Below are 22,150 nucleotides of genomic sequence, written 5' to 3'. Positions count from 1 at the left end.
CAATTGAAACAAGATAAATTTGTCATTTGAGTGTGTCCTACAACCTTTGCAAGTAGTTATGCTAGGAGGCTATCAGGGTTTTTGAGATGCACTCGTACCAAGTCAACCCATTCCCCTTTAAAATGTAGCATCAGCATGTTAACACAAAGAGTTCTACTCAGGAAGACACTGGGTGGGGTTGTTACAGGTGCAGTCAATCATTTTTTTAAAGATTAAATTGCACTATCCATGTTATCAACTGTTGCTGTATTTGTGCTATGATTGTCATCACTGTAGGAGTCACTGATGTGTTTTGAATGGATCATATTCCTTTTGGGACTTGCGGTATGATCACCTGTTGTTTGGCTTGCTTTGTTTCAGCCTAGAAACATCAGATATGTAATATATTTTGAATAGCTTCCATAATCTCTTTTGTTTACCTTGCATTCCTTATGTGTCACAGGCATCGACTGTTCCACACATTTCGAAATGTCATTCCTGTATGTGATCGTCTCCGTTTATCCCCACAGTTTTATTCTCAAGGTAGCATACTTATCACCAGATTTATTATTAATGCATATTAAGCGAGGTCAAAGGCTCAATGATAAACCCCTACGCATTGTAAGCCAATTTGAAAAACTACATCAACAAGATGCCTGAAATATAAATCTCATGGATCATTTGTTGTTTGTGTTTGATTGTCAGTGTGGCGGAGGCATCAATGGAGGGGAGATGGCAATTTTCGCCTCCAGAGCAGGGCCGGGCCCCTGCTGGCACCCAGCGTGCTTTGTGTGCGCCACATGTCAAGAGCTGCTGGTGGATCTGATATATTTCTACCAAAATGGCAAGATTCTCTGCGGACGACACCATGCTGAGCTTATAAAACCACGGTGCTCTTCTTGTGACGAGGTAAGACACAGTAATAGTAGCACTACCCACTTAATCTTTTACAATGAACCATGGCAATGTCAGCGCCAAGTCTACAAAACTAACAAGTGTGCTTCCTTTTAGATCATCTTTGCCGATGAGTGCACTGAAGCAGAGGGTCGTCACTGGCACATGAAGCACTTTGGCTGTTTTGAGTGTGGGACGATGCTAGGGGGGCAGCGCTACATCATGAAAGATGGCCGGCCCTACTGTACTGGCTGCTTTGAGTCATTGTATGCAGAGTACTGTGAGGCCTGTGGTGAAAACATTGGTAAGTTATATTTGTGAGGTGCTAGCTTATTTGTTTCTCTTGGGATTAGAGGAATTAGAAGAATGTTGAACACCCGATCTTGCTGATGTTTTTCTTTGACTTCTTGTGTGGAAGTACTATAACTAATCTTATGCTGATTTTCTCTTCATCCTACGATCCTTTAGGTGTTGACCATGCCCAAATGACCTATGAAGGTGTACACTGGCATGCCTCAGACCAGTGCTTCTGTTGTGCCCAGTGCAAGACATCCTTGCTGGGCTGTCCCTTCCTGCCAAAGCAGGGTCGCATTTATTGTTCAAAGGCCTGCAGTCAGGGGGAAGATATTCATGCCTCCGACTCGTCTGATTCTGCCTTCCAGTCTGCCCGCTCACGTGAATCACGGCGCAGTGTGCGCATGGGAAAGAGCAGCAAGCCTGCCGAACAGTGGAGACAGTCACAGCTGTTTAACCCCCCAGCTGCCGTCCCCTCATTTGAGTACAAGTTTGGAGATGGAGAAGGTGAAGGAGATGGAGATGCAGATTCCAACATAGGTATTGTAGGGCGCAAGCTGGCCCGTCTCGGCCTGGAAGAAGAGAGGTTCTGGAGGGAGCGGGAGGAGCAGGATGCTGGTGGAGAGGAGGATCCAGAGGAGTGGGCTCAGCATGAGGACTATATGACTCAGCTCCTTCTCAAGTTTGGTGACCGCGGGATGTTACACCAACTTCAGCAGCCATCCCTAAGATCTCCGAGCACCAGCAGTGACAGAAACAGGCTAATAAGTGTCTCTGACCCCTGGCTTAAGCCTGATACTACATCTTTGGGGGTTACCGCCTCCTCTCCCACCCCTGCCAGTCCCACCCAGAGCCAGACTTCCAATCAATCCCGAGCCAACAGTCTTAGCCCTGGACTGATGAGCAAGAAGCACCTGCCTGAAATGTACTGGGCCCAGTCCCAGGATGGGTTGGGAGACTCAGCCTATGGGAGTCATCCAGGTCCTGCCAGTGCCAGAAAGATCCAAGAGCTGGAGTTGGACCAGGATCAGGACCAATCTGGGACAGGAAGACGGGCATTCTGGCCAGACACCAGGCAGTGGTATGAAGACTCCCTTGAGTGCATCGCTGATGAGCTGAGGAAAGCCGATCAGGGTGCTGGAGACTCCATGGACTCCCTGGCGCTCTCAAACATTACTGGTAAGGAGACTAGCGCTTGCATGTGTTCGGTTGAAAAATGTGCTTTCATTTTAAACCAAACAACTGTTCAAAAACGTGTCTCTCCTGCTTGCTCTTTGTAGGTGCATCAGTGGATGGAGATGGCAGAGATAGACCTATAGTCTACAACCTTGCCATGCAGGATCCCACGGTGGCAGATGACTGCGAGAACATGAGCAACATGGGAACCTTTAATTCCTCTCATCTGCACCACAGTGCCAACTCTCTCAACCTTAACATGGAGAAGGGAGACGTGGAGGAGATAGCAATGGCAATGAGGGGAGGCACACCAGGAGGACTTCTCTCATTGTCCCCACATTCGGAAGGCCTCCCTCCCTCATTTGTCCATGCCCCGGCTCTGAGGAGGAGCAAGTCCCAGTCCAGGCCTCCTCAGATGGTCAAGTTCTCAGAAGACACCGTGGACAATGGATATAATGATGGGTTTGATGTAGATATTAGAAAGCATCCCATGAGTGAGAAGCCACAGCGGAGGGCCTACTGCACAGATGAGATGAGCCGAGAAAGAAGCCGCCCACTGAGCCACCATGGGCGCAGGCAGCACCACCACCGGCACAACAGGAGCCGCAGAACCCGCTCAGACAACAACCTTCACATGGTGCCTTTGGAGAAAGCACAGAGGCCATATGAGCCCCAGCAGCAGGGTCTGGTAAACCCTCATTGTGGTGCAATGCTCCTACAGCATCCTGCACACAGGCTGCCCTTGGCCTACTCCCAAACCCGATCTGACTATATGCCTCAGGGCTCAGCTCAAGGAGACCCACGAGTTGAGCATTTCATGGGTCTCTACAGAGATGAGGATGACTGTTGCTCTACTTGCTCTTCCTCATCATCAGACTCTGAGGAGGAGGGCTATTTCCTGGGCCAGCCAATCCCTCAGCCTCGAGCGGCTGGGCGCTACTACGCTGAAGACTACCCTACAAGGGTTACAGCCCTCCCTTCCCAGAGCCATGGCTCACAGACTGGTCGCAGAAAGAGCCACCGCTCCAAAAATTGTATCATCTCTTAACAGCTCGGAGTGTATTTACATCATAGCCTGCACTACACCAAGCAATAAAGTCAGATTTTCTGATCATATGATGGTTTTTGCGGATCAAATCTGGAATTAGGCAGTTTAAAGAAACCCATGTGCACAGACAACATATTATGCCCTAACAGAAGGTGCATTGCCAAATGTCAAGATGCATATCATATTTAGCTCCAAATCTACTGAAAGAAGAAATCAACATACAACTGCTAAGATAGATCTGTGTAACATATAGTCAGAAAATCTTTTTTTTTTTGTGTATGTGCAAACTTCGTCCTATATACTGGGTCTTTTTAGCACTAACATGATGTATGTATGTACTGGTGAATTTGGAAGCCTTTCTTTAGAGAGAGCAGACCAGAATTATGCAGAGTTGGCAGAGTGGCAACATTAAACCTTTTCTTTTATTTCAGCATTTGCCAATACGTTTTTTTTTCAAATGTTTAATGTTCAGTTATAGTTTTGCAGCAATATCTTTGTGTGCACTAAAATGGCAACACATTGTACACAGAGGTTGATAAAGTAGAAAATAGAAATCAAACAAATAATTATTTAATGCATAATAGTACAAAATGATAATGTATATACTAAGTTAAGATTTTAATACTGGTATTTTTATATCCATGGTTTAAAGATGTTTCTTTTGAAGTGTATGATATATTAAAAAAAGGTTGTAATGGTAAACAAACAGACCTCGTTAATATTTTATGAGAAACAACAAAGAAGGTGCCACTTCACAAACTGTGTTCTTCACAGTAAAGTGCCATGTGTTACTCTGTAACAATGTCTATTATAACATATATTCCACAATGCTCACTATTGGTGTACAAAATATTAAAAGAATGGCCGTTAAACCTGCATTTTCCATATTCAGCTGAACTGTTCACTACCCCTTGCTCTAACATAACCAGAAAAATGCTTTGTGATGTAAAGACGCTTGTAATAAATACTTTTTCTCCTCTCAAAGCTTCAGGAATGATTTTTTTTTTTTTCCGCACTAAGGTCTATATTTTGTAATCTTCAGATTGTAGTGGCGTTTTTAACCCTGAGGTGCACCAAAGAGGTTATGGGATTTTGTAGTGCGGTATTGGTGTTTACACTTCATGAAATGGAACTGGATACAAAACCTTGTTGGAAGTTGAAAACCAGTTCCTAGCATGTATTTACATTTGAATGAAATGAAAGTGAGGCATGTTGCCTAATTGTTGTAGCAGCCTATACCATACTAAAATACCAACATACAGTATATGTATGGCAGAGGGAGACCCTTAAATGGAGTTCAATAATGCCTGTAAACTGATCCTTAAAATATTTTAGATTAAGTATGTGATGTCAGTGGGATATGTATGTAACTTATGTTCATAGACCACAATAAATCAAACCGTAAAGTTATAAGAAATCACTTTACTACGACCTTCAGAGACACTTCAGTTTGTGAAAAGATTTGTCTCAATGCCATCAAAGTAATCAAGCCTTGTGCAGGTTTTTCTGGGAGGGAGATAGCATATAAAGTTTGTAAAAGGCAAAATGAGACAAACAATGGAAGAGGTAACCAAACTGGCATGTCTGCACAATACACATTTATACAAGGATGTAGAACTGTAAATTTAGCAGCACCAAGTCATACATCTGACTGCTTCAAAATGTGCATAACTAAAAAAAAAAAAAAAAACACAAAACAAAACATCGTCTTATCGGACTTTTCTTTTAGAAAAGTGTGATCATGCTGCAGGACTCACTGTCTATTCTCAACAACATATTTTTATCAAAATAGGTTAAATAACAAAACCCCTGTTAACCATTTCCACGGTGATGTGAGACGTTAAATAGACAAACTGTTTTTTTTGCCATCATTTGACAGAAAAACAACTTTTATTTTATAATTAACATCTTTTTAACAGACAATTTGAAGGTAAAAAAAACTGTCTGTTCAAAATCTAACACTGCTCATCCCCACATACTGTATAATGCAACACTGCATCCTCTCCATGTAGAGTTGTTCTTCAGGTTGCTGTGCTGTAGAATCGGTTCAAGTCCAGTAATCCAAAATGTATTCTGAGATATCCACCATGTTCAGCAGTCAATCCTTCCATGCTCAGTCTCACGTAGAGCAGATGGCCAATGTGTCAGTAATTCGAGCTGTGATTGACTCCTGTCTTTGAGAGTTTATGACCTGTCAGGGACGCCGATGTGGTGGTCGAGTCACAGACCGAAGGTTCTGGCTGCCGGACCACCTCGTCCAGCTCGTTGATGAAGTGTTTGAGGTCCTCCAGGCAACGTTCGCGGATCTCTCCGAGATTCTCTCTTAGGGGAACCTGCAGCTGCTTCTCCAGGTTGGGGTCTTTAGCCACCAGCATCTTTACCACCATGCCAAATGTCTCACAGTCTTGACGGTACACCTGGAAGTGGACAGGAATATGAGTAAATAAAGCATAGAGGCTTGATGCGTACACATTAAAGAAATAGACAAACGAGATGAAAACTTTACTTTCAAAAAACACACTGAGTAAACACATTTACATCCATTTGTATGCAGATGTTAGGACTGAAAAGTGTCAACAGGCAAAGGTCAAAACCTACAAGAAAAAAGCTCTTAATTGAGGAGATGAAAAGTGGTTTCCTTCCTGCTCGACCTGGCGCCTAGGTGTAAATATTCCAGTGTCATTGAGCCTGACCTGATCATTCTGGTGTCAACACACATCATGCAGTGTCAAAAGATAAACACTTCTCTCAAGTTTAATAAGGGCCTTTTATATAGGACAGGGTGGCCCAAAGAGCACTAAAACCCCACTTTAGTGGTGTCTCACAGGCTTATAACAGGTGTTAGAAGGACAATGAGGAAGAGGTGCTGGAATCTTGTTTGGGAGCTGCCATTTCACACGGAGCCTCAAATGTCTCATAAAATAAAATGGAGTCAGCCCAATGCTTCCACATAAAGTGGTTAGATTTACAAAATACCATAACAGATTCGTTTCCAACTCATGATCCTTCACATGAGCCGACAATGAAATTCCAGAGGGGCGAAATATCAGACACCTTAACCGATAATATTTTGTATGTCAGTTTCCATTTTCTAGGAGAACTAAAAGCTCCAGACGTGCTGTGGATAGATTCCCACGCACATCTGGCCAGGGACCTTTTATTCCATCTCTCTCCCTCGTTTCCCGTTGTCTCTCTACTATTGCTATCCAATAACTTACTCATGACGACCTTTTCTAATGGGACCGTGTGATGCTACGTTTCTCTACAAAAATCGTGAGTCCACATTGACAGATCTCAGGGACTCAGCTTTCTCTGTGGCATGCTGCTCTCTTCTCTCTGTTTTCTCCATCTGTCCCTCCACTATTTCAGGACACATTTCTTTCTTTAGTCAGTCTCGCTGTGCCTGGTTTCATCTTACCCTCCATCTCTTGGTCAAGTCTCCTCCCTGACTAAGTGCAAATGAATTAACCAACCGATACGGCTACTTATTAAGTCGTGCCGCAGGCGGACACAAGGGCACTTCCAATGACAAGGGTTGTGTGCGGATCTGTGTGTTTACACATGCGTCTGTGTGTGTGTGTGTGTGTAAAATTAGGCCAGGCAAGGGTGAGTTTCATTCACCGGATACCAACAGTAGCTTCTGTGCTGCGGGGCGTTCAAACTCACTGGCTTATTTATAGCTTTTCACAATGTTTCTAGAACAGAGAACATGGTTTGAGTAGAGGAGAGATCACAAATAAAGATCTGCTGTCTGAGTTTATGTACTTGCAACAGCAGAGGGCACCTTTCCAAAATCTGAATTAAACTAAAAACATGTCCACTGTATAAAAGCTGAAAACTAAAAACAGTCTGCAGCTTAAATCGTAGACCAATGAGACCAATCCTGATATTATCAACCATGAGACTTTACTGAAGCAGATTTCTAGTGAAGGAATTAGACCAGCGTCTGTCTTTATGCAACCATGATGAAGGCTTCTTAATTGCCTCATTCTTGACCTACAGCAAACACTATCAGTTACCAGAGTCTTCAGTTCTCCCTCATGGAGTGACCTGAATCTAACAATGGGATACAATCATTTACAGGAAATACGTGGTGAACATAAGGATACAAACAGTTTCAGGAAAGAGTGCGGACGTAAAATTAATACATTCTGGCCGTTTCTCTCATGTACAATAAATGATCGAGTGAAAGATGTTACACAACAGTCAGACTAACGAATCTGTTCTGTGGTCGCATTCAACAGCTGATAGCGGGTTACTTTGTGTGTGTGTGTGTGTGTGTGTGTGTGTGTGTGTGTGTGTGTGGGGGGGGTATTATGAATACAGGGAAAGTTGTTCCTAGATAACAATGTGCTGAAAATGTACTTCCTGTATTCAAAACGCACTTCCTGAAATCCCTCCCTTGTTATCCAATCAGGAAGGAAAAAGGCCAATTCTTGACTTTGGGTGGGTGGGGGGGGGGTCGGTCCAGAACTGTCTCTGCCTCTAAAAGCTTCTTTAAACTTAACTTTCAATAGCCAGTTAAAACAGGGCTAGGGTCAGCGTGTGAGCCTGCCTGGCTTCAGAAAAGAATGAGAGTGAAAGCGTTGGGGCCTCAGTCCAGTTCTGCCATCTTTGTACTTAAAAAAAAATAAAAAAAATAAGTCTGGAACCGTCTGGCTTTCCTTCTCATAGTCAAATATATTTAGATTCCTCAACAAATGAAATAAAACTCCCTTTGTATCACAGCCCGGACTGTGAGGAGTAAAACATAATACCCTTTATTGCCTTCCATGCCTTGTCACTCACTATAACCAGTTAGTCTGTAGTGCAGCCAAAGTCAACTTTGACAATGAGGTTCAGGTTGAATTTCAGCGAACCAATTTCACTTAGCTACACAAACACACAGTGAGGCACTGGTATAATGCGGCCCAGCACGATGTCTGGCCGATGATGGAAAGTTCAAGCTTGTGATCTATCAAAAACTATAGAGACAGTTAGTGAGGAGCTACTGGACTGAAGTGCGTTTGTGTCCGTGTGCACAGAAGAGATGGCTAGACCAGATTGGGTGCAGAAAGCCAAACATCTGGCCGACACTTGTCAAGGAGCTAATCACTGAGTGCCTACTGCAACAGAAACACTGCTGCGACTTTGTTGTTACAGACTGAAAAAGAAAGTCTAACTTAAGGAGCGTATAGCTGTGGGTTCTGGGCATGGTGGGAAATGAATACCAGCCACCACACAAGTGCTTATACATCTTTCCAGCGGCTGGTTGGTTTGTCTGCAACTTTGTGAAGGCAATTCTCTCAGGTTTTTATTAGAGTTTACAAATCTTCTAAATAGGTTAAATTGTTTATAGACAATATTAAAAAAAACTGACTTTCTGAACTGGTTCTTTCCATTCATCTTTCCTTTTTTCCTAGTCAGAGAGTAGGAAAAGATCCTGGGAAAGTTTTTCATTCAACTTTGATTTCTGACCTGGTTGATGCGTGTGACAGAAACAAGGCTGACTTAACTCACAATCACGACCAAACAAGCCAGCCTTTCATGACACACAGAGTCACAAACAACCTTCATGGCCAAGTGGTCTGGACATCACAAAAGCCAAAGAAAGGGACAGGAGGAGGGAAAAAGCTGATAATCATCCATTTCTACTGACAATTCCAAAGAATCTGAAATCCTGGAAAGAAAAGCTGAAACTTCATATCCCTGTGAAAATGGAATGCAGCGTTCCCTCTCGTTTTTTTTCTTCTCCTCATGGTTCTTGGCTGTCATTTTCCAAAATACGTATGTATTGATATGTACAAAATGACTTGAAAACATGAAATTAATAGAGCTGGAGGAACGTGAGGAGACGCAGACGGGGGAGAAAGAGAGACCGGCTATAAAACAGGCCAGAAGCTGCAGCGTCAGCAACAGCATTATAACAGCCTATAGGCTCCTTGGCGCAGCTCAATGCGGGAGCAGCGCAGTGTGTGCTCCGGGGCAGAACTGGTCCGGGTTTAATGGTCCCAGTAAAGCAGCAGTAGCGCTCACTGGTGCAGGAATGGCCTTCATTAGATAACTGAGCAGAGCTGGAACCTGTAGCCTGGGGTTGTTTTAGTTCTGTTAAGTGGACGACCTCTCGATTTATTGTATGCACAAATCTATCATGCCTAAAGTTTACTTGCGTTTGTGCTTTCGTTTAGGTGTTCCTGTACCATGTACATTCTCCTAGTGTTTCCAAATCCCTGTGTGTGGGCCTATATGTGTGTGCGGTGTGCACTTGGAAAAAGGGGAGGGAGAGTTGTGATGTTTGAGCCATGCGGGATATTAAGCTGGTGGAGGGTATAATGAGCAGTTGTTGCAGCGCTGCCAGTCAGGATGGATGGAGATTTACAAGAGCCACCAGGAAACTGGTGATAAAGTTGGCAACCAGCTATGTTGGCAGATAATCATTCTGCTCTAAAACAGATATCTGGCTGGCAACAGTGAAAGTGGCTGGTGAATTTTAGGATGTAGCCACCACTGTGACTGGTGGACAGAAAAGTTAATGTCCTGCTTTGTCAGGAACACAATAGTTGGCTGTTCCAGTAATGCCTATCGCGTAAAATAATCCATGTGCGTGTCACAAAAGACAAAGTCACCATATGTACGGGAACGCTTGCCAAGGGTACAGTATGTGTTATGCGTGCACCAAGTTGACATTTATAGAAAAGTCTTACAAATTACAAACTTGTAATGAGAGGATTGGAAACGCAGTTATTTTCCAAAAGGGAAAACTGAGAGCCACTGGCACAAAATGTTCACTTATATATATTTCCTTTACAAATGCTACTAAATGAATACCAATAAAGCATTCCATTTATCCAAAATAGTGATGAATCATCTTTGATCTGCTCATAGTGAGTATACAGAGAAGTCTACAAACAAGTTACGTTGGTTGGAAATGTGGAAATAAAAAGTGCAGCGCTGTTAATACAACTGTCTTACAACGGGGTGTGGCCTAAAGTTGAATTTGCAAATCACAGAACGGCTCATTTGAATAGCTGATGTGTTATTTTAACACCGACCTACTGCCTGCCGACTCATTTTAAACTCCTTCCTTTAAAGATCAGCTAAATGTAAGGTGGAGTTGGACAGGTACCTTCTCTATCTCCTGAGCTTTGGCTGCGATGGCCAGGGCCCGTCGCTCTTGAAAGTTGTCTATAGTCGACTTTTGGATTTCCTCCACGACTGGAGCCACCAGTGGCTCCTCTTTTACTCCTTCTGGAGGATGGTTCTCCTCCTAAAAAGGTAGAGGAGAAACAGGGGTGAGTCACAGCTCTATATGGAAAGACTCAGAGCAGTAAGCAAAAAGGGTATTTTAAATGCTTTAACTGTCACAGCATGAGAGAAATTAAGTTTTTAAATCATGAAATGTATGGCAGACAAGCACAGAAGTGAAAATTATAAATACATCAATAAATGTTTTAAGAAGTGTACTGCTACTGCCAAGATGACTAATGCCAGCAATTACGCGATACAGAGAAAGGATGTGAAAGGACGTGGGTCAGCAACGTATAGCCCAATCACAGATAGTCAGTGACATGCAAATTACAGCAAAGATGTGGTTCATGAGGCGTACCAAAAGATAAAGCTTAAACAGTAGCTCCTGAAGCTGAAAAGCCAGAGTATACTCGTGGATTTCTAGCTACGTTTACAACTTGTCTTGAATTAGGGATTCATAGGAATTACAGCACTAAGAAGCTGCATATCACATGCCATATTAATCACAACAAATCTTCATATTGTACTCGGTTCTCATTACTTAGCCAATTATAACTAAAACCTGGCTTAACATTGCACTTATTTTTCAATGTAAATTGTAGAACTTGATATTTCAGCTGTTTTCATATCTTAAGGGAATCTGGCGAGACAAGCCATGATGAGCCATTCAATGGATAGACTGGAAACTCTAGTACCCAGAAGTATTACTGTGAAAGCCAAAAGAAAAGCGCAAAGGGGAGAAATGAGGCCAACTCGGATCACTGCTCAATTTCTTTTGCTCATTTCCTGATACTATTAGGAGTTTGAAGGCCAGGGAGCAGAACCGCCCAGCCATGACTAAAGTCCACTCATACATTAAGGGAAACAGACCACGGACTAAGTCATTAAATCTCTCGATGAATGAAGAAAGAAATCACAGAGGATGGTCTAAAATAAAGAAACTCATAAAAAGCATCATCCAATTATTCCTCCTTCCAATTCTCTCCCTTAAGCTATGCTTGGGAGAAGTCTAGTGTGTACACGTACATACGTCAGTGTTCAGCCTCCTGAGCCTCAGTGACAAAAATATCCCCGTCGGGATCTTTCACTTCCACTCGCTGGGCACAGCCCAGCCTGGAAGGGATGTTCCACCATCAATATAATATAAAGCTTGGCAGATATATTTTGTGCAAACCGGACTAAAATGAAATGTCATCAGGGGTAATCTCTTGTCATATTAAAAATGAATTTGACAAAAAAAAAAAAAAAGGTTATTAGACCTGCGTCTTCCTCTAAACTAAGGACTTGCTTGGTCTGGTGAACCATTAAGTGACTTTTAAATTGAGGACTGCTTTAGAATCCCATTTATTGTGGTTTCAAATGATTTTTGGTTGCTTGGTGGTGTATTTGTTTTTACCCCTACTGATAGCCTGCCATGCACATTCATGAAAAGATAAGTTTTAGTGTCAAACCCCCAGGATCAAACTGCAAGAGCTTTTTTAGGCAGCTCATCATCTAGCAATGATAGTCAAAAACATACAGAAAGCTCCGTAGTAATAGCAGTAGAGAAACACCACCGGCATCTCCAAAACACAATAACAACTAACATAAATGTTCATGAGCTTGATGGTCATATGCCTATAACTTCATGGAAACATACAAGTCTGAATGCCAAATTGAATGTCATCACCAGATCTCATGAATTGTCTTGGTTGGTCAAATGTTATACTATAATGACAGGAACTTGTGTAGGGATCAAAATGTCTGGTGACCTTTTCAGTTACAGAGCATGCTCACCACCCACTACGCCACCGTGGCTCGCAGCCAGAGCCGGAGGTGCTCTTTAGACCCCTGCTTTGGTCTCTTCTGTCTGGGATGACTCCAGAGAGCCTGTGTGTGTTTGTTGAATCCCCACAGCAGGCAGCGGCCGGGGCCATAAGTGCAAGCTTTACTGGGGACACAGCACAGGCCTTTCATCTTAGCCAAGGTTACGGGTTTGTGCCCCCAGAACAGAAAAAAAAACAATGCACCACAGGCTAGATCAAACACAGCAAAAAGTAGCTGTGTGTGTGTGTGTGTGTGTGTGTGTGTGTGTGTGTGTGTGTGTGTGGCGAGAGGTGGGGCACTTAGTAAAACTTTCATCACAGCAGTTGATTGGGTGGTTCTTACAAAAATGCACATGAGGAGGAAAGGAATGGGTCATGTTTATGTGTTGTATCTTGTAATTTCTGATGTATAAAGCAAGTGCATGGGTTTACAAAGATATCAAAGTGCCCACTATGCTAGTGTGTGACCTCCAGTGTGTTCTGAAAAAAATCTAAGGGCTGCTAATGAGTTAATAAGAAGTCTGCTTGGACATTAAAGCAGCATTTAAAGATGAAGTTTTATAGGCTTTTTGATCAAAGTCAATTCGGCACATCATGACAATGTTTGGCCGTTTGCCTAAAATGAAATAGTGATTGTCAATTAGAGCAGGAACACCAGAAGCAGTGTAGTCGACAAAAAGGGTTGAGAGTTTTCAGACTGGCCGGAAAACCGCGTCTTAAAATTTTATTTGGCTAATTAAAATCATCCGTCCTACGAGACATTAAGGTGGCATAAGACACACTAGTTGTTGATAGGTATGTCAACTTTTCGTGTGACCTGTGTAACACACCAATTTCTCACAAGCACAAGACCACAGACCTGCTACATCTACTCGACCAAAACACAGCTACCAAACACAGACAGTCATACTCTTCAACAGAAAAAAGGGAAACGTCAACGGTCTAAACACACCCCACTGAGTTCCACAGGGACCTCTCCTGGCTTTGCGGCTAAGATCCAACGATAAAGCTGTAACTTGGGCTACTGAGTTAGCCTCTTCACTTCTGGGTGGCCATAGCCAGACGCATTGCGCCTAATCACATCTGATTCTATTTACACTCCTCTGCACAGTTGGAGATGGTGATGATATCAGCAAAACAAATTGTTATTTGCAAAACAGGCAGGAGAGATCTGCATTCAATACTTACTCAAAACAGTTAAGTATTTTCTTTTAAAACAAGAGCACTTTAAGGAAGCACAGCTCGTACTTTCGTCGACACTTGAGCCCTTTTCCCTACACCAGTACAAGTGCTTGTGATTGAAGTCTGCTTACAGCACAGGTAAACAAAGCATAGGCCTGATGGCTTTTATGCTCTGCTTGAGGCCCACTTTAAAACCCATTAACATACTTCAATGGGACTAAACACTTATTAAGGATGGAATTTAAGATGTTCCAGATGCATCCTGCTGTACAGTGACAGAGGCGGAGTCCACAATACATAATAGACAGTAATTTGGGGACTGAATTGCTGAACTTATAATAAAAGCTTATATTTAAGCAAAATATGTTCTTGTTCGTTCAAAATCAACTTTAAGTACAAATTTCAGCACAAAAAGTATTGCAGTTCGGTACCTTGTTTGAGGTTGCGCTGTGTGGGGAGCCTTCTCTTGACAGGCCAGGAATTTTGTCTAGAGAAATTAAAAAGAGAAAAAAAAAGTTTGACACAGTGAGACAATAAAGTGAGAGCGAAAGATCTGGAATGAGAAAATTATAAACTAGAGAAAAGAAGGAAAAATAGCAGGATTCAGAAATGTAATGGAAAAAGGACAATTAGTATGTCTGGAAAGTAGGTGCTTAGGATAACCAGGGCTCTGTAAAAGGTGCTGATGTTTGGTTCCAGGATCCAGACAGGTACCTAGGCTAGAACATCTAAGAACAATCAAGAAACAGATGGTTCACAAATCGGACTTCAAACTCCAGTTGGTGGATTCTCTGTCGTGTACAATTCTCTCTTTCGCAGATTCCCACTCATCGATCGGACACCACCCCACCCCCTCTCACTTTCCATTTGTTTGTCTACCAACCTTTCTCTCCAGTCATTCTGGCACCACCCAAGGCTTTGTAGCCGACCAGTCAAGTCTACCAACAAACATGAACTCTAGGACCTCGCTATGAAACAAAAACACCCCGATCTGGAAGCGTTGGCTTCAGGAATATCCATCAGACATCCTATACCTTTTCCCTCTTCGTCCACACACGACCTGGTGGCATCTTTATGAGGCCTGACAAAGTGGCAGACGGAGCGGGGAGAAAGGCTGGCTGCTGGACACATTAGAAACACTCTGTCTCTCTCAAGTTACCCAGACTGGGAATAGGTTAAGTTTAACGAGCGTAACCTTTGTATATTTCTGAAACAAATCCCCTGCATGTAATTTCATCTCTCATTAATTGGTATAAAAAAAAAAAAAGAAAGATATGGTACAGAGACTAAATTGTTTATTTCCTCTGCAAACATTTTAAAGTATAAAAACACTACCAAACTGCTACTGATGCAACTGTTCTATCCTGTCTACAACAACAACTATACTGAACTTACCAGTCATCCTGCTCTGACAGACAGATTTATTTATTTTGCCACATAAGCACGATGAACACTTGTCATTCTGAGGTCCACCGAGCTCATTTCATGAGTAAAAAAATCCAAATGGAAATTTGAAAGGAGCGATGGCCAGCATTGAAGCTGGTAGCAGACCTACATAACACTGTACTACTTGTGGAAACAGGGAGCTCACAAGGTTACACTAGCTTTTTTGCATTTTACAGTCCAGTTAATTTCGAGATTTAATTAGTTATGTAAACTTAGCATAGAGTACATATCCAGAGTCAGTGACATAAATAATTAAATATAAATCGGAGATGCAAACATGCATCAAAAGAGGCCACGGTCTTAGTTAGCAGTATGTCCCAATGCCTTCATACAAGTGCAATGTCAACCAGCTTTGATAGGGACTGCAAATTCAACCGTCCCTGACTCATAACTGAAGGGAGAATAATGCGGGGACATTTAAAACTTCACATCTCTCCAGATCTAGAAAAGCCAATGGCATACATTTACAGATCAGAGTAGGAACCACGGAAAGTGATCAACATGTAGAAATGGTTAATATGAAAGGAACCCACTATACAGCCAGGTCACTACTAGGTACTGATTAAGAAACAGAATTCATGATGCAACTTACTTCAGACCTGGGTGAAAGAATGTCAGTGTCAAATAGTTTATTGTGGTTAGAATTCTTTAGGTTCAATTATTTTGATTGTTTTTAAATTAATATCATGCAAGTTATATTATATACACTTTATTATATTCTGTAGGTTTTATCTTGATTTTAAGCATATAGGCCATAAAAGCATTCTCTCCTCCATCCTTGCAACCTTCTCTGTCTTTGGAGTATCGAAAGTTCCAATATTTCCATTGTTCTGACATTATAAAAAGGATGCAAGGAGCCGAGTGAGGAACACCACATCAGCATTTTGTCACCCAAGTCCAAGCTTGTTCACATGGCTCAATGTACAGACCGAAAGTTTCATGTCCACTCTGTTGAGGATAGTGCGCCCCCCAAAGGTGCTCAGAAACACCTGCGTGACCCTCTGGACCGTCCACACCTGAAAAGCCGATCAGCCAGATTATGAGTCATTGATAAAACAGTGAAAATATTGGGGGGAAATGAAGAGATCTTGACAATTAACATACATTTTTGGGGGTGACCCTCTTCAGTTTAAAACTTGTTCTGCAAAGCAAGGCCTAACTGATCTTTTTTCAAATGGCCTTGGCCAATAAAGGGTCATGACCAAAACTGGATTATCAGCCTATTCATAGTATTAAATTTGCCTTGTGCCAGGATGGACACAAAGTGGTCTTTAAAAAGGAGCTCTACATGGCATCTGGGGAGGGGAAACGCTAAGGGTTCTACATACTCTTGCCTTGCTGTGAGGGAAATGGCAGGCTCTTGGCTCTGTCTGGTGAGTAGCCTCTGCTGCTGACACTGGAGCCGGAGCGACTGTGGGGGGAGCGGGCCACCTCGCGGCGCACAGGAGAACGCTCTCTGAGAGGAGGGAACGGGGCTGCCTTTCTCCTGTAGAGGTCTCTGTCCTCCCTGGGAAAGCACAGGGAATGTGTGGGCTGCAGCAATTGAAATAGTCCAAACATCCAAAGTGTTGTCCGAAGGACAAATTAGCTCCTCTTCCTCATCTGACAACGCTCGAGTTACAAACCCATATCTGCAACAACATCTTTCAGAGAATCTAAACACAAGTACTTCTACCTTTCCTTTTCTGTGCCAACATAGCACAACACTGCCATCTAGCATTGAGGCCTAAACATGCGCAGGGTTGTTTTTTTTTTTTTTTTTTTAACTGACCACATATACACTAGGGGTCTTCACTAAATACACACTTCCTCTGACTGCAGCATTGATGGCTGCAATGAATAAGCTACATACACTTGGGCAATGATTGCCCTATGCAGTGGTTAGGCATGCATTCACTCGTACCCTCTGTCCAGGTTGAGGATGGCTTGCACGAGTGTGTCTTCCCCGCTCTCTGGGAGCGCTCTCGGCGCTGGGTAGATGCCCTGGTTTCGCACGTTATGAGGTGGTGGTGCTGCACGGGCACTGAGGGAATAAATACACACAAATGTGTGGTCAGTTGCAGATACATACTGTACAACATGGCAACAAATACCATTTGGTCAATTTGTATCTAATTTAATTCAAACAACCGTAAAATACCAGTGCTGTCAGGATTTTGTATTCAGGGTATGGGTTGCCTCACTCTCCCTGGTCACAATTTAGTAGCACGCACTTCTTGTTCTTCAAAAAAAAAAAAAAAAAAAAGTCTTTGACAAAGAATCTTGAAGCAAGCAACTCACACTAGCCAAGTATGGTTACAGGTTTACACATAACCACACATGGAACTTATCCAATAACTAGATGAGGTTTAAAAATGCAAACAGAACTGCTGCAGTCTTTTTCGTCCTCTGTCAGGATCCTAACCTGACATTTATTCAGGCTGAACAGATACTGCCAGTCTGGCTTAAATAAAGAGGATTTTTTTTCTATGATATCATTAATGCTAATGCATTAGAACAAATACAATAGAAAGGGGACACTTCATGCAGCATTGTGATTGCAAACGGAGCAACAGATCTTCCAGAGAGTCTAAATATGCATGAGAAGCTGCAGGTGTTATATTATAGGGTATATCAATTTTTTTTAATTTTTTTTTTTTATGTGTCACATGATGGTCACAGGGTAATGTAATAATGTCAACTGTGGGAAATACAGATTTTTAGTTTATGCTCCCCAATAACAAAACCTTGAATGGAAAAATAAACATGTACATGCATGCCCTGTATCCCTTGTAACTTCTGGCACCCATTATCTCTGTGCCCCTTTCCCCAACTCCCCACTGCGTCTCAACTGACCTCTGCCTACACCAAACGCACCAATCAACAGGCTGGAACTGACTTCAGTGCCCTTTCACAGCTAAATGTTTGGAGTAAAAGCCATCGTTTCCCTGTCCGCCTGCTGTAAGTGGTGAATTTAGTATAATATAATTTTTTGAAAATTTCTCTCCTGTTTTGCAACTGTATGCGTCGGTGCATTTTTAAGAATGGCCCCCTACCAACTTTCAGTGTTGCTACCACTCAAGAGATTTAATCTGAAATAATTTAAATGTATTACATGACACTGGACTACGACAAAAACTGCAGCTGTCATGTTAGGATGGGTTATCTTATTTCACCTTTTTGTTCTTTGATCTAGCTAAGTGAACTTCAAACAACCGTCAAATATTAACTCAAATGTATCAATCGTTTAGGCACCGTCAAACAGCACAGGGACGCGACTTCAAAACCTAATCAACGTTCCCAATAAACAAGAAGGAAGAGCCTTTCCCACCATGCAAATACACCCGTTTTAGTGTTTCACTATACTCGAGCACACGTCTATAAAAATCATATTTACAAACCAATAGCTGGAAATGTGACCGTTTTAATATAGAAAACAAAACGACGTGAAAATATAAGGGCAACATCAGAACCGATTGTGAACGAACTGTAACATACTTTAACCGAAATGCTTAAGTGGAACCAGAGCGATGGGTTTTGAGTAAATATTGTAAACCTGTTAACCAAAATCAGTCTAGATTTTTGCCACCCAAATTGTGGCCTAAATACAGACCCTGTTCAGCTAAGAACCGTAGTTCTCGCCTGGAGCCAGGTGAGCACTGAGACCGCCAGAAATTATGTAAATAGGGTGAGACAGGCCAATATGGGTCAGAGCAGACCATGATTTATAACAGCAGTTATGTAAACAAACATTTCAAACACATACTGAAAATGGAGGCCTACTCCTGCAGAAATCCCCCTTCTTAGCCCAACTAGAGGACTTGCTCACAACACAAGTGCATAGAAAAAGGGCCCTGCTACCCAAAATGATAACATCCAATTCTGCCCAGTGATATTACTTATGAAGTACAACTTGGTAGACAAGATTCATTTTTTGGAAAACAAATATTAGTTCCTTTAAGACAAACAGAAGCAGTTTACCCAAACTCCAAAGGGCGTCCTGTGTGTTGTTGGTCTTCCCTGGGTCCTCTGTAAGGATAGTCGTCCTATCCAATAAAGAACATGTAAAAAAAAAAAAAAAGATCAAATGATATGATCATGTCCTAAAATACAGACATTATGGAACTTAGTTATAAATAAATCAGTCTGAAACAAAAGATGTTACCAGTTTTGATTTCAAAATGTGCCTTTAACTTCTATACATCCAAACGTTCCCCCCTACAGTTTATTTAACAGTACTCATGGATTCATGACCTGATACTGATAAATATGCTAGATGAATATTGATGCCAAGACATCAGTTTTAGTTCATTTTAGAAAGTGTCTCTGGGAAAATGTCACTAAGTTAGTCAGCTTTATCAGCAATAAAGACAAAAGAAACCACTGCAAAAAGGGAGAAAAAAACTAAGTTAAAAAAAAATGATATGACAACAACAACAACATCCCTCATACTGGAATGTGAAAGTCCAAGAAGCAATTGATATGCATATCATAATAAACGGCAACAATGTAGCACACACTAAAATATTTCAATTTGATCCTTTTAACTATAGCGCCCTCAGCTGGCCAAATTTGAGTGTGCATATTAAACTAACAATATTAACATGATATGCAGTTGCATATTATTACCATACGTGTGTCTAAAACGTTGGAAAACCTAAAAGCTGAAAGACAAAACTTGCTAATGAAGTCCACTGGGGATCAACTACAATTATTTGATCTGAGAAAAGTCATGTAGTTAGTTTTGGTGATCACATTGATTTTACATTCATCCGGCTTAGGTGGCGCCCAAACCAGTTTGGGTGCTGCGCCTAAGTCTTATAATGGTAGGGAAAACCATAGGGTTGTTTATTAATGTAACTCAATTACTTTGTGTAGTGGCAGCTGCTACTATTTCTCATTTTAAAAACTAACTTTTTGAAGAATTATGCTGAGCTTGAGCATCTTGTTTTGCTCTATGTGCTTTCATCTCTTTCATCTCATTCCTAAACTGCTTGTTAAACAAGCAACTTAAAAATGTATTTTTTGTTTTTGTGACTTTTCTTCAAAGTTGAGGCAGTCTTTGGAAGTTCCTATTTTATCTCCACTTCACACACTGTCACTACATTTTAACTACTTTGTTCATATGAACACAACAATGTTAATTGTATGACATTCATGCTCTCACCCTTCTTGAAGGTGGAACAGCTCTGCGTTCAGCAGGGAAATGAAGGCTGTCACCATGGTAGCCCCTCTGATCTTCATGATAATTTCGTGGGCCTCCTCCATTCGGGAAGAAGCGTGGACCTCCTTCGTATTCGTACCCGCCGCGGCCATAGTCGTCCTCTGACCTGCTGAAGGGGCCCCTCCTCTCCGCTGCCCCAGCTGCCCGTGGGTACGGACCCTACCAGGATGGGTACATTTTATTATTTTACATTTGCAGTTAAATCATTTTTTAAAGACAAAAACGTTGTTGGGGGGAAATCTAATTTTGTAAATGTCTGCGTAAAAATGTTTGTCTGCTCAAATTACCCATGGCTTATGTCAACCTGGCTAAGAACTTCTTCACCTGATGTGGCAATTAAATAGAGGATTTTTCTCAATTAAGCGAGCTGTATAAAGCCATGGTATACTTGGTCAGAACTAGTTCGTATGACGTGTTGTCCATCCATGTCAGAAAAAAATACATTGCATTTTATTTATAGTTGTAGTAGAAATATGCTCTCTCCAAATGATGTATCCAGGCTGCTTGAAAGACATACACTGCAAGTCTTCCTACTTGTGTTTTTATGCACATACTCTTGAATGTGATACAAGGTCAAAGTGCTATCAAGAAAAGAAAAATGGACTGAATTCACTTTGTACACACTCACCGGTCTCTCTGTTAAGAAGCGTTCATCATACACCTCTCGTATACTCCTGTCTCTCCTGTACGTCACTGCAAAAGGCAGAGCAACAGCAGGGATGAATGCATTGTACATGTAATCACGGTGGTTCCACAAAATAAAATGCCAATGCCAAAGTCAACGTCTTGAGGCAGCAATATTTTAGTAAAACAAATTTGCACTAGATATGAAAGAACATAAAATGAATAGCCTATATTTAGTTTGATGACAACCATGAGACAAGAGTTTCATCATGTGAACGTATTTTGGTTCAGGCAGGTGCATGCTGCAACACTAAAACTAAAATACTTTTACAATATATAAAATGCTCTGAATATTGTTCCAATTCTTGCATGTGCCACATGATCCTGTTTTATTCATTTATTATTTATATTTAGGCAGTAGTGGTATTTCTCTTGTTGTGGTCTTGGTGTCAAACAAAACACTGGTAAATAAATGTATTGTAAAGACAAGTGTTGTCACCAACTTACTTTTGGAATCAAGGACCTCTGTGAATCGGGGTGATACGATAATGAGATGTGAGCTTCAAGACAATCTGTAAAAAGACAACACTGTGAAGACTAACATACACTTGGAATAGGTTTCCATGCAACTGTTTAGGAAATATTCGTTATATTTAAGCCTATAAAAGCAAATAAATGAGATGCATATTTTAGTAGAGAATAAAAACCGCTCTATGTTGCACATTTTTAAAATAAGATAAGTTGTGGAGCATTGTTTGAACATGAGATGTGTGATTCAGCAACTGAGCTGGCAGAGGTTTCTTTCTGCAGAACAGACTGACCGATGGATGAATGCTCATTTGACCAACAACGCCATATTAAACATAGCACTAACGTTAGCTTCATCGCACCCAGCCGATAACTTACACAAATCACTACATGTTCTGTGATGGTGAGTGTAACAGTTAGTACTAACATTAACTACTGTAACGTTAGCTCCACGCAGAAACGACAGCTAGCATTGCTAATTCATTAGCTAGCCTCCATATTTGCTGCAAATTCGGAGGTTTTATTTAATCTGAGAGCAAATTAACTAATCGATACCGGCACACAAAAATTACAAATAAATATTTCCGGCGAAATATTGCATCTTCTAGATAAACACGTGTTAAATAATCCACAGTAGCCCAAGCTAGCACAACAATCTCACCTTCCTCTATCGTTTAGTTAGCCTAGCCTTTCTGGTAGGTGTAGCAGCGACAGGGATAACGGCTGTTTTATTGGACGAGGAAT

At 41.7% G+C, this 22,150-nt stretch overlaps 2 protein-coding genes across 9 annotated transcripts in view; one reads left to right on the top strand and one right to left on the bottom strand.

Moving 5' to 3' along the window:
- LOC144512400 (prickle-like protein 1) overlaps positions 1-4,375 on the top strand; it is a 31,491-nt gene extending 27,116 nt beyond the window's left edge. For both annotated transcript variants that reach the window (XM_078243141.1, XM_078243140.1), the window contains exons 5-8: positions 685-888; positions 991-1,177; positions 1,342-2,346; positions 2,448-4,375. In XM_078243141.1, coding sequence (XP_078099267.1) covers positions 685-888; positions 991-1,177; positions 1,342-2,346; positions 2,448-3,391 — 2,340 coding nt within the window. In that variant the 3' untranslated portion in view covers positions 3,392-4,375. The remainder of the gene's footprint in view (positions 1-684; positions 889-990; positions 1,178-1,341; positions 2,347-2,447) is intronic.
- A 418-nt stretch (positions 4,376-4,793) lies between these two features.
- On the bottom strand, positions 4,794-22,148 carry pphln1 (periphilin 1). 7 transcript variants are annotated; one of them, XM_078243142.1, is made up of 11 exons: positions 22,068-22,148; positions 21,386-21,450; positions 20,883-20,947; positions 20,198-20,413; positions 19,012-19,076; positions 16,955-17,074; positions 16,380-16,558; positions 15,981-16,067; positions 14,037-14,092; positions 10,497-10,637; positions 4,794-5,808 (listed from the first exon to the last, which is right to left on the bottom strand). In XM_078243142.1, coding segments are annotated over exons 2-11 (1,203 nt in total). In that variant the 5' UTR covers positions 21,387-21,450; positions 22,068-22,148; the 3' UTR covers positions 4,794-5,535. The 7 variants fall into 7 exon arrangements, with proteins under 7 accessions (XP_078099268.1, XP_078099269.1, XP_078099272.1 ...); XM_078243143.1 differs by having other exon boundaries at positions 16,386-16,558; XM_078243146.1 differs by lacking the exon at positions 10,497-10,637.
- Between the last annotated feature and the right edge of the window lie 2 nt (positions 22,149-22,150).

The sequence above is a fragment of the Sander vitreus genome, chromosome 23, assembly GCF_031162955.1.
Source record: "Sander vitreus isolate 19-12246 chromosome 23, sanVit1, whole genome shotgun sequence".
Taxonomy (NCBI): domain Eukaryota; kingdom Metazoa; phylum Chordata; class Actinopteri; order Perciformes; family Percidae; genus Sander; species Sander vitreus.
This window is presented reverse-complemented; position numbering and strand designations above follow the sequence as displayed.